The following is a 19,005-nucleotide window of genomic DNA, read 5'->3' as shown; positions in this document are numbered from 1 at the left end:
TATAAGTTTTCCAGTCACACAAATGTACTTGCAAATTTAATAACTTCATTTTTTGTAGCTGAATAAAACTCCATTGTTTACATGTACTACTTTTTTTTTTTTTACTATCCATTCATCCAGTACCGGACTTCTACAGTGATTCCATTTCCTAGCTGTTATGAATGTAGCAGCAATGAACATGAGCAAGCAGGTGTCTCTATAGCATGATATAGAATCATTTCAGTACAGGATCAGAAATGACATACCCGGGTCATATGGTAGCTTTAGAGAAACCTCTAGGCTTATTTCCAAAATAGATTCACCTGTTTACCCTCTGACTAACACTGTGCAAGCCACTATTTGATTTCATTTGTGGTTTTATGAAGACAATTTTGACTAGAGTTGTAACAGTTAAAAAATTCATAAAATTAAGCATGTATATGGGATATCATACAGTAGTTTGACACATGTACATATTGTAGCACATACACCAAGCATATGGATCACTATAAATGTTGAGATATTTTAGAACATGCTTAATAACAATGATAAAAAATGGTTTATTTTGCCTCTTTGATTTTATTATTCCCAACAAAGGAGCATAAGTCCTCAATTTTCTCTGTCTCTGTCTCTCTGTTCCCCACCCCCCGTCTCTCTCACAACAAGATCTAACAAAGGTATCTGTCGGAGGATCCATTGAGGCTGATGCTTAGAAAGAGAAATGGGAACCTTATGCAAATTTCTACCAGGTGGACTTTAGACTAAATTCTCTTGGGCAATTTAATATTTACAAAGATTTCTTTGTATAAAACTGTGCACATCTAAAGAAGGCTCTCTCATTGATATCTGAACCATCCATTTAAAATTAATTTTCCTGGCATTTGGTCTGGTACAGACCTAAAAGCTGAAGAGTTGTGATCAGTTAGTAATGTCCTTTAGACTTTCTTGAGTAAGAGATACATTGGAAAATAGAGATAAACTTTTAACAACAGAATATAATTTTATGCAGTGTGAATTGTATCCTGTAAAATACCCCATGAAGAGAAGACTTGCAGAAAGGATAGAGACATTCCAAGATGTCACTAGCAAAAACCACCTCTTAGTGTATTACTTTCACAAGTAGAATTTCCTTCACAGCCATCCATTTAAAATTAATTTTCCTGGCATTTGGTCTGGTACAGACCTAAAAGCTGAAGAGTTGTGATCAGTTAGTAATGTCCTTTAGACTTTCTTGAGTAAGCAGATACATTGGAAAATAGAGATAAACTTTTAACAACAGAATATAATTTTATGCAGTGTGAATTGTATCCTGTAAAATACCCCATGAAGAGAAGACTTGCAGAAAGGAAAGAGACATTCCAAGATGTCACTAGCAAAAACCACCTCTTAGTGTCTTACTTTCACAAGTAGAATTTCCTTCACAGCAGAAACTTTCTGTAATTGTGGAGGAATTACGTTTAGAAGACAGCTGGCACAACTACCTAAAAAGCAGATTGTGTTGGCAACAACCACTTTCCCAGGACTCTCCTCAAAGCCCCAATAACCTCCCTATTCCTCAGGCTGTAGATGAGGGGATTCAGAGCAGGGGTGACAATTGTGTAGAAAAAAGAGAGGATATTGTCTTGCTTCGGACTGTGGAAGGAACTGGGTAGAATGTACATGACCATTAGAGCCCCATAGTACAACCCAACCACTGTTAGGTGGGAAGAGCAAGTGACAAGGGCTTTCTTCCTGCCCTCATTTGAGGGCATGCGGAGCACAGTGAACAGAATTAATGTATAGGAGGCCAGGATGGCAGCAACAGGGGGAATTAGGAAGGTCACACCCATCACATAAACCATGAGTTCATATCTAGAGGTGTCTGCACAGGCCATTTTCAGCAAGGGAGTGAGCTCACAGAATAGGTCTAGGATCTCCCTGGATTTGCAAAAGGGATATTGCATGGTATAGGTAGTATATCCTAAAGCACTTAGAAATCCCAAGATCCATGATGTGGCTATCCCAAGCCAGCAGATGCTTGGCCTCATGAAGATCATGTAGTTCAGAGGATGACAAATGGCCACATACCTGTCATAGGACATGAAAGCCAAAAGGAGGTCCTCTGCACCACCCAGTGTTAGTGTCAGAAACATCTGAAGGGCACATTCCCCAAAGGAAATGGTGTTATCTCTCAGCAGAAAATCCATGACAGCTTTGGGAACAACAACTGATGTGAGGAAGAAGTCAATGAGAGAAAGTTGTCCAAGCAGCAGGTACATGGGCACATGGAGTTGGACATCCATTGTGATGACCAGGAGCAGCAGTCCATTGCTGGTTAGGGCCAAGAAGTAAAGGGCTGTGATTGTGGCACAGAGCAGTTCAGGAGAGCCACTGTCATCCAGAATCCCCACCAAGATGAAGCCGTTTCTCAAGGTGGAGTTCCAGAATTCCATTCTGTGTGGTCTTTTCAGATGCCCAGAAACCGATGGCCCAGTTTAGTTTTGGCAACATAGAACCTATATTTGTAACATCAGAGATACCTTAGGATCCCTAAAATGCTTCCAGTAAGATCATATTTTCCCCTCTGGTTTCCAAATTTCTATGTGTCTATTTTCAAAGATCTGGCTTAGTGTAGCACATATAACACAATAGTGACTAACAGTTTGTTGATGTGACCTCATGAAAATACTCAACATAGTAAACCTGAGGTTTTTGTTCTTCTAGAAGAACTAAATTATCTCTGTTTTAAGGTCAATCACCTAACCCACTATACCTTTTGTGCAAATTTAATTAACAGCTTTAATATCCCAGATAGTTTCCTGCATAGACTTGCTTTGATTATGAAATTCTCAAATGATACAAAGGCATGATTTGAATAAATTACTTCCATTTCACTTCCCAAATTTTCTTTTTTGTTAGTGTATTCCAAGAGAAGGTCTTTCTAGATAGCACAGTGTGACTAAAATTAATCTATTGCTTCAGTCTCCTAGGTGCTGGGATTTTAGGCACTGATCTGTCCTCCTTATTTTCTACTTTTCATTAGCTCATGTTTGTTTGCAGCAAATCTCATTGGACTAGAACAAGGTTTTCATATTAGTTACCTCTGTGGTCAAGCCCAACATTGTTCAATGAGCTTAAGAGAAGATTACTGATAGTCTAACACTAAGCAAAATTGTGTTGGAAAAGTATTGCTTTGAGAGGCAAAAGGCCGAGAGGCTACACATTTCATTAACAGATACAAATTCCTTACCTCAGGTGGTTAGAAAATAGGATGCCTGACCAACTTGGCTTACCTTAGGCTACTTGAAGATTGAGGCTTTTCTAGTATGTGCAAGATGGCAGCTGCAGTTTTCTTTATCAGTGTTCAATTTGTTTATGTTTTGCTAAGTTGATGAACTATGTCAGGAATGCTTCCAATGTCAGACATCAGGGCTGTTCTGTTCCTTATCTCATCTGCAGTTGTTGTCTGGAAACAGCCAGGGAAACAGTCTTTGTTCCGTGTCTAATGGAGTAAAAATGTCTTTCAGTTTCTAAAATCTGAGAAGGGTTAACAGCAAATGCTTCAGTTCAACAGCTTACTTGGAGGGAGTCCTAGCTTGCTATCAGGTTTTAGACTTCTTGGGTGCAGATGCTCTTGTTACTTTATCCCTGCTGCCACGTGGGAGCCAAGATGAAAGTTGTAGAAAGTAAGTAGATATTAGATCAGATGCCCAATGGGTCCTGTTGTGCCCCATCTAAATGTCCCTGGGGCCAGGATTAAACCAAAGCCTTTACCAGGACAACAGCAATTTGTCCTCTAAACCTATCTATGACCTTCTCTCTTCTTTCTCCTATGTATACCTTCAGATGGACTTGTCTCTCATCTCAAATGGACTCCCAGAAAATTTTAGTCTAGGAAAAAGAAAGCTAATGAATCCATCCGGGTGTGCTTCCTGGCTTGCTTGAGTTCTTCTGTCACTAAATGAGCTCTGAGGCCCTCCTGGGTTTTTCTCTCTCTTGAAAGCAGGTTCCAACTTCCTTAGCCTCCCAATTGCCAAGGTTATAGAAAAACACACCCTGACCACACCTGACTTTCTTCAGTTTCTATGTAACTGTAAAGGAAATACTGATGATCTGTTTAAAAATTTCTAGCTAAACAGAACTGCATGGTTTCTGTTGACTTGAGTCTTCTGTTCTAGAGGATGAGATGGGTTTCCCAGCTTTGTAGGTGCTGCTTCCTTTATTTCTGTCCTTCTTAAGCTAGACTATTTGCAACTGACCAAGGTTGTTCTGCATACCCTGTAGATGTGAGATCTTCTTTTCATTGATTGTGGCAGTCCAGTGCAAGTTTGTATATGGTCTCATGCCTTAATACCATCAGTGATGATTAACATAAAAGCTCAATTTTCCAAGTATTAGGCAGTAAAGTGAAAAGACATTTTATATAGTATTACAGATGTAGAGGTTTTATATTAAAACCTTTTATAATACTCTTAGAGATAAAAGATAGGGTACCCACCATGTAAATACACTTAAATGACAATGACCTATTAATGGAAGTAATAGGACAAAGAAGAGATTTGTTTATAAATGCTGAGTCGGTAAAACTGCATATCTAGACTGTGCACATCTGAGCTCTCATCAATTAATGAAGATAAATTAAAAAGTAAAAGAATTTGCCTCCAACAACTCTAAATAAATTAAGTCAGAAGAAAAGTTATAGCAAGGGACTAGATCATATATGGGAGATCATACTGAGCACAAAATGTGATTCAGAAAGTGAATTGGTAAGTGTAGTTCTTGAAATACGTATTTGTAAGTATGAAACATGGAGTAAAGCACAATTTAAAAAGGCCAAATCATTTTTTCAATATTTTCTTTCTTTTTATTATATGTGTATGAGTGTGTTGTCTATATGCTTGTAAGCATGTAGACACGCATGTCATGCAATGCCTGCAGAAGTCAAAAGAGAGCATCAGATCCCCTGGAACTGGAGTTACAGATGTTTGTTAGCCACCACGTATGTACTGGTAACTGAACCCAGGTCCTCTCAACAACAACCAGTGCTCTTAAACACTGAGTCATCTCTCCAGCCCCCAAAACATTTTTAGTTCAAAGCTCCACCAATTTTGACAAACAAATCTAATCATATTATAAACATCAACCTTAAAATGATTCACAAATTTTGTTGAAATTATAGTGCTCTTGTGTACTATATTAACAAAATTTGTACTTTTAATTTAAAAAATTAAGTATATAAAATGAAATACAGTCATATTCACCTTTAATTTCTCCTCTCCTCTTTCCATGGATCCCACCCAACATATATACCAAAAAGAAAGGAACCTCTCTGAAATGAACCCAGATATATGAGTATACATGTAAATACTTTGAAAGAAATCTGACAATACAATTATTTTTTTTCAAAATAACAACAGTGGACAGAACCTCTCCAGTTGTACTTTACATCAAGGTTAGAGTACCAAGTATGAATTCCTCCTGAGAATCAGGACTCAAAGACAACCACAGAGTGGTTGGTTACCCACTACTAGCCATGCCACTAGTGCACTAGTGGCTGTATAAATGACTTTTCTTGAAATGCTTTTGTCTTACCTAATCTTGTAAACAAAGTTAATTTTGTGTTTTGAGCTCATTTAATATTATCTATTCAATATGGCTTCCCACTGTGCAATCAGCATTCACACTTAGCTGGTCTTTAGGAAATCAATGTAAGCAATCTTACCAGGCTTTGAACTCCTCTTGTAATCAACTTTTACAAGCTAAATCAATCACATAGCTTTAATCTTAAACTATATTCTATGTTTCTCTTTTATGAACCTTCCTTGCAACTACCAAAGAATAATTTGTGTGTGTGTGTGTGTGTGTGTGTGTGTGTGGTGTATAAGTTACAAAATACCATTCCTGAAACCATAAACCTTGGAAGGACACTGAAATCAATGAATGGATTATCCACAGTGGATATTGTTGAATGTGGCAGTGCAGCATCAAATAAAGAATAACTCCTGGATTCATTTAAACCCAAAGTGGGCCCAATCTGTTTTGAAGCGATGTGTCCTGATTTCTTTCAGAAACATCTCCCTTGAACAAAGAACATACTCTATTTATTGAATAACAAACTCAAGCATGTTGTGGGAAAGAAATGAGATACATTACCTTACCAGAAAAAGATTTTTCCTTTATTGAGCCTTATTGACTCAAAACAGCATATGAAATCACAAGCAGATATTATCAACATAAAACAACATGTTGCTAGTGTTCACAGAGTAAATAGATAGGTGTCAATTTAGCTTTATAGGACATATGTTTCTTACAAAAAGAGTATGCAGAGTCCTTTATTCCATGTCTTTACTATTTAGAAAACTAGAGAAACATAATTGCACTGTGAATTTCATAATTCACATATGTGGTTAATTATCCAATATAATATTTTTCTGAAGATTTATCTGATAAAAGATTTGTCAGACTGCTAGATTTAGTAAGTATTCTAGTTTGCTTTCTGTTGCTGTGATAAAACACTGATCAAAAATTACTTTGGAAGGAAAGGGTTATTTCATCTTACACTTCTAAAGCACAGTCCATCTTTAAGTGATATTACTCAGAAACTCAAGATAGGAATCGGAAGGAAGGAGCTGAAGCAGAGATCATGGTGGAACTCTATTTGCTGGCTTGCTTTTGCCTGGCTTGCTCAGCTACTTTCTTTATACAGCCCAGAACCACTTGCCTGGTAGTGGCCCTGCACATAGTGGCCTAGGCCTTCCATATCATTCAACAATCAAGAAAATGCTCTATAGACATGCTCCCATGCCTATCTGATGGAAGAAATTCCTCAGTTGAGTTTCCATCCTCCCAGGTGCCTCCAGCCTGTGTTAAGTTGACCAAAACCAAACAAAACAGCAAACAATTAATCTAAAGGACATTCTGAAGGTACTCTATTTTGGGTGTACCTTTCCCTTTTTTGTTATTCTTTGAATTTTTTAATGTATTTTTACAACATGTCTTTTTAAATTTTTGTTTTTGAGAATATCATACATAAATATTGCCTTTGCACTATTTCCATTCTTCCCACACTTTCACCAACTTTCCCACGTCCCCCAACTCCCTCTTAATTTTTTGTCCTCTGATTTGACTTTTATGGTCAATCATAGATAAGTTTACAAATATACATATACAGTGGAATGAGTGCATTGAGTGGCGCTCCTGTGTACCTGTGTTTAGGGCTGTCATTTTGAGATGATAACCTCTCAGGGAGCCAGTCCCTGGAAAAAAAATTGTTCTTCATCCCTCAGCATCCAATGACTGCCTGCAGTTATTCCTCTTGAAGTGGGACCATGTGACATTAACCCCATCCACCTTGACATGTCAAGTGTTTTTTTTTTTTAGTCAGATCTTCTTACACTACCATACTGTGGAAATTTTATTGGTGCAGCTTCCCCATCATGTCTAGAACACATTAATTAGCAGAAGGTGTATTATCCCTCTAGTTCTTACATTTATCTTGTGCCCCCGATCTTCTGTGATGTTCTATTAGTCTTTTCTGTAGAGGTTGCATTGTATATGTGTTTCTTAGTGTTGGGCACCTCAGAGGCACTTGTTATCTACATTTGACCAGTTGTGGAACTTTGTAATTGTCTCCATCCATTGCAAAAAGAATATTCTTTGATGAGTAATGAGAGGTTCACTTGTCTGTACATATAAGGGTCTTTATAATAAAGTAATAAATTACATTGATTTAGGAAAGTGACAAAAATGGGCTCTTCTCTAAGTCTATGATCTTTCCAACTATGTGTACTTGGCTATTTTTACAATATCAGGCTGGATTCTCTCCCATTGTTTGTGATTTAAGTCTAATTTGACAGCTATTGATTACTCCCAAGATTAAAGTACCACTGCTGCACCAATAAAGTTTTCTGGGTTGGACAATTGTTGTGGTTTGTACACTTTATAGCTAAGTGGAGTCCTTGATTAGTTTCCTCCTTGGCAGCTTGCATTTTATCCTCTGAAACTTGAGAGCTAGTCTTTAGGGAGGAGGCTTCCTAGTCAGTTCCAGTTCAATCGTTCCAAGTCCTATGTTTGAAGAATGTCCTGTCTTTAGCAATAGGGTCTTAGGTTCAAGTTCTCTAAGGCAGTCAAGTGCTGTGGAAATAGCATGTATTATTTGGAGGGTTTCTTGGATTCCTCTTACCAACAGCTCTAAGTGAGGATTTTCCTGCCAGGCACCATGATTTTTGATATAAACCATCAGGTAAACACATTCACTCACATTTATATTATATCTCTAGTGTTCAGTAGGCTTCTTAAGTGCTATACATCTCTTTGGTTGATCACACCACTTTAGTATTATTTATCTTTTTTTTCCTTCTCTGCTCCCTGAGTAGGCTTCATCCCTCCATCACTAATTAAATTACTGCCAATTTTCCCTTGATTTTTCCCATTTCTTATTAAATATTAAACCCTTCTCTCAATCTCCTTCTCCTCCTTTCCCCACTTGGTTACTTTCCATGTTCCTGGCTCCTGTGGTTATATCAGGATATATATTGACAGTAAAGATGGACGGTATTATCCACAAATGAGAAAGAATATGCCTCACTTGTTTTTCTCGGTCTGGGTTACCTCACAGTTTCTAGTTCCATCTGTTTACATAAATATTTCATCATTTCATTTTTCTTTACTGCTGAGTAGAACTTCACAATGTAAATGTACCACATTTTCATTGTACAATTTTTTTTGGTTAAGGGAAATTTCAGTTTTTTCCATTTCCTAGCTATTGTGAAAAGTCCAGCAACAAACATGGCTGAGGAAATATCTCTGTAGTAGGATACCAAGTCCTTTGGGTAAATGCCAAGGAGTGGTTTATCTGGATTATATGATGTCAACACTTTCACCAAAGTGGCAGGATACAAAATCAATGTACAAAAATCATTAGCCTTTACATATCATATTATGTACAATAACAAACAGTCAGATAAAGTTATCATGGAAATACTCCCATTCACAGTAGGCTCAAATAATATCTAGGAATAAACCAATCAAAGATGTTAAAGATCTCTACAATGAAAACTTTAAATCTTTGGAGAGATTGAGGAAGGCACTATAAGACATCACATGCTCATTGATTGGTAGAATTAATATTGTGAAAATTACCTACTAAAAACAATTTACAAATTTAGTGCAATCCCCATCAAAATCCTCATGATATTTTTCACTAAAATATAAAAATATTCCTAAAATTCATATGAGATCTTAAAAGATCTGGAGAGACAAAGTAATCCTGAACATAGAGATCAATGCTTAAGGGATTACCATAACAGATTTCAAAATAAATTATTTACATTAATAAAAACAGCACAGCATTGGCACAAAAACAGACACTAATATCAATGGAACATAGTAAAAGATCCAAACATATGTACATGCAAGTAGAGCCACCTGATATTTGACAAAGATGTCAAGAATAGGCACATGAGGTATGACAGCATCTTCAACAAATGGTGCTACAAATTTGGATCTCCACATTAGAACAATGAAATAAGAACCATGTCTAGCACCCTGTACAAAAATAGATTACAATCAATGAACACAGGAAGTCTTTCCATTTCCCAGTGTCTTCCACAATCTTTTTCTTCAAAGATTAAAAATTTTCACATAGACATCCTAAATGTCTTTGGTTAGGTTTATTCCTAAGTATTCCTTGAGACTGTTGTGAATGGTGGGATTTCCATGAATGCTTTCTCCAATTGCTTGTTATTAGTATATAGAAAGGCTACCGATCTTTGTAAAGTGATTTGTAACCTGCAACTTTGATGAAACTATTGATCATTTCTTGGAGTTTTCTGGTAGACTTTTTGGGATCCCTTAGGTATGAAAACATCACTTTCAAATAGTGATAATTTGACCACTTCTTTTCCAATTAGTACTCCTTTAATTTCCTTCTCTTGTCTTATTGCTCCAGCAAGATTTTTTAAGTGCTATAATGAAGAGTGGAGATTGTGGAAACCCTGTCTGGTTCCTGGTTTTACTGGGAGTGCTTCCAGTTTTTCTTCATTTAGAAAGATGTTGACCGTGGATTTGTTGTATGTATCTTTAATGATGTTGAGGTATGTTCCTTCAGTCCAATTACCTATAAGACTTTTAACATAAATGCATTTTGGATTTTGTCAGAGGCCTTTTCTGAATCTATTGAGATGACCATGTAATTTTTATTTTTAAGGCCATTTATTACATTTATTGACTTTTATTTATTACCAATATTGTATAACTGTATTAATTCAACAGTGAGCGTAAAAATTTACAGCCACTTTTGAAAGATGTACCTTTGCTCTGGAAATTGTTATTGAATACGTTAAAGCTGTAATGAAATTCTTCTTCTAATCATGTGGTTATTAAATAAATAAAAAATTAATAAATACATTTAACCATCCCTGCATCTCTGGTATAAAGCCAACTTGATCATGGTGGATGGTCTTTTGATTTTATGTCTGTATGCAGTTTGTGAGTATTTTGTTGAGAATTTTTGCATCTATTTTCATTAGGATATGGGACTATGGTTCCTTTTTGTGTGTCTTTAACTGGTTTTGGTATTAGAGTGATATTGTCTTCACAGAAGAATTTTGGAATTCTCTCTCTGTTTCTTTAGTTTGGAATAATTTAAGTAGTTTTGGTTGTAGATCTTCTTTGAGTCCGGTATAATTCTGCTGTGGATTCAAATATGCCTGTGCTATTTTTCGTTGGAAGGTTTTGCAGTGCTGTTTCAATTTTCTAATTTGTTATGGGTCTGTTTAAGCTGTTGATCCCTTCTTTTTAAATATTTTTATTGGGCTTTTGTGCATTTCATACAATAGTTCTTAATCAAATTTAGATACCCTCTCCCATCCATGCCCCCACATAGACCATTCTGTCATACATGCTAAATCCTACCCAGTCAAGCATTTGTACCCAGATGTGCTTTGGTGCAAGTCCATCCACTGAAGTCTAGTCAGTCTATTTGGGGATCTTAAGGAAGATGTTCTCTCCCTCACCTAGCAATAAACAGTTGCCTACAGTTCCCAGGCTAGGATGGCCCGAGCCCATTTCCTTTGTTCCACTAAGGGCCCTTGTCTGATTGAGTTGCCATGTTGATCTCTTCTTGATTTAGCTTTGGTAGTATCCATAAAAATCATTCATTTATTTTAGATTTCAAAATTTAATAGAGTATAGGCTTTTTAAACTATTCACTAATGATGTTCTGGATAAGTTGGGTGTTTGTTGTGATGTTTCCTCTTTCATCTCTGATTTTGTTAATTTGGATTTCTTCTTTCTTTCTTTTGTTTAACTGAGCTAAGAGACATCTTGTTTACCTTTTCAAAGAATCAGCTTTTAGATTCATTGCTTCTTTGTACTGTTTGTTTGTTTGTTTCTATTTCATTACTCTCTGCTCTGATTTTTGTTATTTCTTCTCATTTGCTAGGTTTGGTTTTGTTTGTTCTTGCCTTTCCAGAGTCTTGAGTTATACCATTAAGTCATTTATATGTACTCTTTCTGATTTTTTTTGGATTTAAAAATTATGTTTAATTTTAAAATAATATGTATTTTTTAATTTTTACAAAAACTTTATTGAGAATTTCATACATGCATATAAGGTGTTTTGATCAAATCCATGTCCACTCCCTCCCCTCCAACATTCCCCCTCTGAAGAGGTAACCTTAAAATCTTTTAAGGATTAGAAGGATTAGTTACAAGCTCCCAAATACTTTTGATATTTTTGGCCTTGGAACAGAGTATGTTGCTAACAGGCCCAAGGACATTTTGACTTTTAGCCAAGAAACTGGCTACATTTCTTTGGGGTCTTTTTGCCTTAACTGCTTTCCCAATTCCTACCTCCTGTTCTTATCATGCCATTCTCTAAAGACATTACCTAAATTGCCAATAGGGAATAGGGGTGCAGACTGCTTTAGTTTCTTCCATGCTGAACAGGGATGCAGGGTGAGGCAATTGGAGTACTGCTTCAGTGGGTCTGTCAAAAATACTCCCAAATAGACAGGGACCTAGAAAAAAGTCAGAACAGGACAATTTTCAAATGTTCATATGAGAGTCCATTAGAGTTTCTTGACAAGGGCTTCCAAAAGCATCCCTCTATTGGGTTCTTCCTCATTTTTCTTTTCTTTTCTTTTCCTCCAAAGCTGGATTAGTTGGCTGGGAAGAGTGGCTGGAAAGAGTGGCTGGATATTCAAGTGAGGGTCGAGTGACCCTGCTTGGCACTCCTTTAATGAATGAGCACAACTGTCAACAAGCCCAGTTGTGACTGTGTTTAGTGACCATGCTCAGCTGAAGTGGTGATGATGGTAGTTATTTCATGCAGAAGGGACTGCTGTATAGCATCATCTTATTAAAAGGACCACGTGATATGTTTTAAATGAAGGTACTTAGAACTATAAATTTCCTGCTTAAGATTGCTTTTAAAGTCTCCAAGAGGTTTTGTTGTGTGGTATTATCATTTTCATTTAGTCCCAGGAATACTTTTATTTCTTTCTTAATTTTTTTATTGAACAATTCATCATTCAGGAGTGCATTGTTTATTCTCCATGAGTTCGTGTAGGCACGAGAGCTTCTTTTGCTGTTGATTTTAGCTTTATCGCATTAACCTCTGATAGACTGCTTGTATTATTTCAATTTTTTATTTAAAGAAGTGTGTTTTGTATCCCAATATGTGATCAATTTTAGAGAAACTTCCATGGCCTGCTGAATAGAAAATGTATCCTTTGGAGCTTGAGTGGAATATTTGGCAAATGTTTCTTAGATCCATTTGTTATACAATGTCATTTTATTTAGATATATCTCTGTTTATTCTTTGGTTGACCTGTGTATTGGGAATACTGGGGTATTGAAGTCATCAGTTATTACTGAGTTGAGGTTAATCAGTTTAAAGTCCTGTAGTACTGCTTTTATGAAACTGGGTGTACCAGAGTTTGATGCATATGTATATCAATGAGCCCAATTTGTTCTTCTGTCATGTGCTTGGGCAGCTTACCAGTAGCCACCCTCCCAAGAAAAAGTGACCTCTTCACCCAACAACTATTAACTTCTAATAGTTCTTCAGCAGAGGTGGGGCTTTGGGAGCCACCCGCTGTCTTCATGGTGGAAATTTTAATTGGCCCGATCATGTGCATTTCTTATGCAGGTCAACACAGATCTTGTGATTTCATGTATGAAATAGTCTTGTCATGGACAGACCACCATTTCACAGCATTCTTCCCAATCCTCTATGTTACATTCTTTCCACTTCCTCTTCTGTGATGTTCCCTGACCCTGAGGTTGACATAGATGTTCTATTTACTGATGAGCATTCACAGTTGCTTATTCTCAGAACACTGACTAGTCATGTCTCTGCATTAACTACTACCCTCTGTGATAAGAATCATTTCAATCAAAGATGAGGGTAGCACAATCTACAAATTCAAACATATTTATAAGGCAGTTGGCTAGCATGATAATTTAGTAAATGAACATCAAGAGGTTCTTCCTTTTGGCCTGTGGAGTGGGCCAGTCAAGAAAGCTGTTTATGTTTGTCCACAAAACAGTTTTGCCACTATTGTAACGGTATGTGTGTCTTGCCTGCTTAGATCAGTGGTGTAGCAAACATGGTTCAGTGATAGATAAGACCATTGATGTCGTTTGTCCCTGTAGCAGGTTGCATTGCCCATTCTAGCACTATAATGCTAGCCAGCAGGGAGAGAGATTCCTGTCCAGTTGCACATTTATGAAATTTGCAGGTAAGTGGATGCAACTGGAAAATATTATACTGAGTATGGTCAACCAGCGCCCAAGAGACAAATGGTTCTTGTTCTTTCTTATTTATGAATCCTTGTTTAAATCTTTTGTTTTGTGATTGTCCTAGAGTACACCCATGTCCACTGCCTGTAGAGGTCAGAAGAAGGTGTTGAATTCCCCTGGAAATGGAGTTAAGAACAGTTGTTAAACACCATGTGGGTCCTGGGAATGAAACCTACTGCTCTGCAAGAGCAGCCAGAGCTCTTAAACTCTGAGCCATCTCTCAAACATTATCTAAAACAATTTTAAAGATATTTTTTATTTATTGTTAAATTTTTGAATTTTTCATATATATTTTTATTGTTTTGTGGATTTTATATATAACAGATCTTAATCATATTTAGACCCACCCTGCCATCCTCACTCCCCAAATCACTCCTCAACAAGATTTCACGCATTCTGTCATATACAATAAGTGTTATCCAGTGAAGCATTTGTACAGACCTGATATGACTCATATATTTAAAAAAGAATTTTTTTGGTCTTTCTTGAGACAGGGTCTCCCTGTAGCCCCAGCTGTCCTGGAACTCACTATGTAGACCAGGCTGGCCTTGAACTCACAGAGATCCGCCTGCCTCTGCCTCCCAAGTCCTGATAAAAAAGAATTTTTAACAGTGGTATTCTGCATAGGTGAACAATGCTACCCCTCAGAAGACATGGGTTATTACAAGAAAATTTCAGTGTCATGCATTAGTTACTTCCCTAGGAGTAATTGGTGAGCGAGACCACAGAAGCACCCAAGACAATACAGACTGTTGGCATTATTCTTGTATTACTTAATATTCTGTTGCTGTGACAAAATACCATGACCAAGGAAACTTACTGAAGTAAGAGTTAATTTTGGTCTTATAGTTCCAGAGGGGAGTTCATAATGGCCTTGGGGGTATGACAGTAAACGACCAAAGCAGGAAGCTGAGCACTTACATCGTCACCAACAGACAGAAAGCAGAGAAGGTGAACTGAAGTGCAGTGATGCTATGAACTGTAAAATCCCATCCCCAATGACATACTGCCTCCAGCAAGCCCGAACCTCCTGAAGCTCCATAAACAGAGCAGAGACTCAGGACCAAGTGTTCAAATACATGAGCATACAGGGGACATTTTCTGTCCAAACTACCACACTTTTTATCCCACCAGAATTAGATGGTCATACTTCTGCAGACAACACACACTTTGGTTATTCTATTTTCAATTATTATAAGATCAGTTTAAAAAGAACTTAATTTTGGTTTCATAATTGAAATAGTTATGATGCTATTTTGTTCATTTAGAAATGAGAATTAAGATATTTACACAAACAGAAATACACTCCTTTGCTCAAATTCCTTCTGGGAAGTGTGAGCAATGTCCAGAACCCTCCTCATTTGGGTTCCTTTGACAAAGCAAGGTATGATTCTGTGAAAGTGCAGTTTGGGGAAAACAAATGAGTTTATTAGGATTACTCACCGAGCAGTGGGTGAAGGTTAACCTACAAGAGGGTGAGTGGTTCTCCTAAGATTGCACTGGAAAGTCTCCATCCAGGCATGGGTGTGACCTTCTCACAGCTATACAAAATGGTGAGAGTCTCCCTATAGGCTTCCTCAACTTGGGTACCCTTAGTCCTTCCTCCTTGTGGAACTAGTACGAACAGGTTAGTTAGGAGGCATGATTGACTCTCCCTGACACACATTTCCTGTGGAGTATATCAGTCAACAATTTTGGCTGTGAGGCAGCAAAAAACATGGACAAGCTAGTATTGTTAAACTAGGAAATAGAGTATGCGTAGTATACATTCAGGAGCAGCATAGTTGGATCATGTGTCAGTTCTAGAGCTCATTTTATTGTGAAACCCCAGACTTATTTCCAAAGTGGCAGCATCAGTGTGTCATTTCATTAACAGTGTGGAAGCAGTTCTCCCTCCTGCATCCATGTCAGCATTTTTTTTTCTTTTGTATTTTTGGTGATGGTCATCCTGACTAGTGGTTTAACTGACACAAAACATAAAAATTAACCATATATGTGGGGTAACATAGCATATTTTGACACATGAACACACTGAAGTCAGGTACAAACATAAAACCATATAAAATGTTTTCAATTATTGACATGCCTCAAGACATACTTAAGAAAAAAGAGAAGAATATGATTTCATTCACCTGTTTACTTTTATGATTCACAGGGCAGTAGCATAAATAGTTATTCAAATCCCAACACACCCCTGATAGGAAATAAAAAGAAAAAAGCGATTACATACACACACAGAAAAAAAAAACCTGAAATGATCCATACAGGCTCATGCTGATACTTGGAAATAGAAGAGTGAATATGATGTAAACTTCTAACAACCTGACTTTAGATGAAAATGTCACTGCCAATTTACAATTTACCAAAATTAGTTGAGACAAAATTTGTGGAGTCCTAAAGAATCTTCTCTCACTGATGTGTAATGCATAAACTTGAAATTATTTTCTCTGGACTGTGGTCCATTATGGACTCATAATGGGTCACATTCAGGCAGTATATCATTTAAGCAGTCTTAGCTAGGTTTCAACATTTAGAAAATAGAAATTAACTCATGATTTTAAACTGTGTGAAATTTATCTTGTAAAAAAACTTGAGAAGAGAAAATTCAAAGAGAATTTAACAAAGATAGTCACATCCATTTTTTTGTATAACTCAATATATTTTTTTTAATTTTCAAATTTTATTTTCAAGTTTTTTTTAGAAGCATTTCATTACAGCTTTAACATATTCAGTAACACATTCCAGAGCAAGGATACATCTCTTTCAAAGGTGGCTGTAAATTTTTAGGTTCACAGTTGAATTAATACAATCATACAATAATGAACTCAGTAAAAGCCCTGTAAGACACAAACATCCATCTTTTGATAGAAAAGATACGCTTTAAGTGTCACAGTTTCACAAGAAGTTCACTCATGTCAGAAACCTGTCATGGAGAAGGAACCAGGTTTAGAAGATTGCTATTAGAACTACCAAAAGGTAGTTTGCAAGAAGCATTTTCCTAGGTCTCTCTTCAAAGCCCCCAGTGATCTCCTTATTTCTCATGCAATAGATGAGGGGATTCAACACAGGAGTGACAATTGTGTAGAAAACAGAGAGCATATTTTCTTGTGTGAGACTATGATAGGCACTGGGCAGGACATACATGACAATAAGAGCCCATGGTACATCCCAACCACAGTGAGCTGGGAAGAACAGATGACAAGTGTTTTCTGTCCTGCTCTCATTTGAGGGCATGTGGAGCACAGTGAGTACAATTATAATATAGGAGGACAGGATGACAGCAAGAGGAGGGATTAGGAAAGACAAACCCATCACATAAACCATGAACTCATATTTGGAGGTGTCACCACAGGCCAGCTTCAGCAAAGGAGGAATCTCACAGAGCGAGGTTTGATCTGCTGGGATTTGTAGAATGGATAGTACATGGTGTAGATAGTGTATCTTAAAGCACTTATGGATCCCAGAATCCATGATATGGCTACCCCCAAGTCAGCAGATACTTGGCCTCATGAAGATCATATAGTTCAGTGGATGAGAAATAGGTACATACCTGTCATAGGCCATGAAAGAAGAAGGAGGTCTTCAGCATCACCCAGTGTCAGTTCTAGGAACATCTGAAGGGCACAGCCCCAAAAGAAGATGGTGTTGTCTCAGGAGAAAATCCATGACAGCCTTGGGAGTGATAACTGATGTGAGGAGGAGGTCTATGAGAGACAGCTGCGTAAGTAAGAGGTACGTGGATATGTGGAGTTGGACACCCATTGTGATGACCAAGAGAAGCAGTCCATTGCTGGTCAGGGCCAATATGTACAGGGCTGTAATCATGGCACAGAGAAGTTCAGGAGAGCCACCACCATCCAGAATCCCCACCAAGATGAAGCTACTTCCAAAGGTGGAGTTGCAAATTTCCATTCTGTGTGGTCTTTTTAGCTGCCTAGAGACTGATGCTCAGTGAAGTTTTGCTAATATGGAATGTAGTTTTGTAACATCAGAGGACCTTTATATTATTATCCAAAAGGATTCAAACATGATAACATCTTTCCTATTAGCAAAGAGTTTTGCTTGTTGATTTCCCAAGTTCTAGTTCTTAACTGTATCTTGAAAGATTTCTCTGAATGGAACATACTTACCACAGTAATAGCTAAACATTGGGTACATTATGATAGTACTGCTCAAGGCATTAAACCTGAAGTATCTTTTTAGAAGTATTAAATTATATCCCTGTTATGACTTTTAAAAATTCTGACATGCATTTAGTGTAGATTTGGTTAATGGCTTAAATATGGCAGATTTCTGCATAGATGTATTTAAATGTTATTTTCTAGCTAGTACAAAGATTTTGTTGTCATAAATAATTTCCATTATTTTTCCCACATTTCACTGTTTTGTTTGTAAATGTAAAGACAATCTTTTTCCATGTAACTAAGAGTGATCATAGTTGGTGTACCTTTTGCCTTAACCTTCTTTAGGTTGGTGTTCTAGAAATGCACTAAACTCTACACTCTTGTCTTCATTTCATAAGTCTACATTTGTTTGTAGCAAATCTCATTTAAAGAAAACAAGGTTGTCCAGTTACATACCTGTTGCCCAGCCTTACATTCTCCAATAACCAAAGAAATTATTTCCAACTCTCTAAGGTTAGGCAAAATTGTCTTTGAGAAAATGATTGTCTTACAGTTAAAAACCTTTGAGATCAATGTGAACATATATTTTGTATAACAGATTATTATACAATTTATGCCTACAAACACAAGTAACTATAGCATATAAACCAGAAAAATGAATCCATTTATTTTTAGGAGATATGATTAAAAACAACAAAGGAACAGCTATTTTATCTTTCAATCAGCCCTATTTACCTTTCTCAAATATTGCTTTTGACCCTGATGTTCACTGTCACTCTTGTATGTCCAGCACGTTAGCACTAGGTAGAAAGGACCCAGGGATCAGAAGGAAGAATTTCCTTTTTGGAATGCTGCCATTGGTGCATTGTTCCTAATTCCATGGAGAAGCTACTGTGCACATGGAACTGCACAGATGAAGCCAACTAAGAGCATGAAGTCACTGATGTGAAACTGAAGCATCATGTACAAATCATATATATCGTATGTATAATATATATGTATATATATACATATATAATACATATTCATTACTCTCCACTGGCTTCATTATTGACCACTAGGATCAAGTAAAAAGTTCTGAGGCACAGAACAATTATCACATCATTTTAAGTTGTCT

The 19,005-nt window shown here is 37.0% G+C and overlaps 1 protein-coding gene and 1 pseudogene across 1 annotated transcript; both read right to left on the bottom strand.

The window, feature by feature from the left end:
- Positions 1-721: 721 nt before the first annotated feature.
- Positions 722-2,411, bottom strand: LOC103748867 (olfactory receptor 2AG1-like). The gene is made up of 2 exons (XM_008851650.1): positions 1,492-2,411; positions 722-749 (listed from the first exon to the last, which is right to left on the bottom strand). Exons 1-2 carry the CDS (start codon positions 2,409-2,411, stop codon positions 722-724), a joined length of 948 nt encoding a protein of 315 aa, XP_008849872.1.
- A 14,319-nt stretch (positions 2,412-16,730) lies between these two features.
- LOC103748894 lies at positions 16,731-17,676 on the bottom strand (annotated as a pseudogene).
- Positions 17,677-19,005: the final 1,329 nt, after the last annotated feature.

The sequence above is a fragment of the Nannospalax galili genome, unplaced genomic scaffold (assembly GCF_000622305.1).
Source record: "Nannospalax galili isolate Female #2095 unplaced genomic scaffold, S.galili_v1.0 scaffold426, whole genome shotgun sequence".
NCBI lineage: Eukaryota > Metazoa > Chordata > Mammalia > Rodentia > Spalacidae > Nannospalax > Nannospalax galili.
This window is presented reverse-complemented; position numbering and strand designations above follow the sequence as displayed.

Coding starts and splice junctions, on each gene's coding strand:
- LOC103748867 (XM_008851650.1), bottom strand. CDS start 2,411: ATGGAATTCTGGAACTCCACCTTGAGAAACGGCTTCATCTTGGTGGGG. Junction 750..1,491: donor TTGAGGAGAGTCCTGGGAAA/GTGGTTGTTGCC, acceptor AAATTGCCCAAG/AGAATTTAGTCTAAAGTCCA.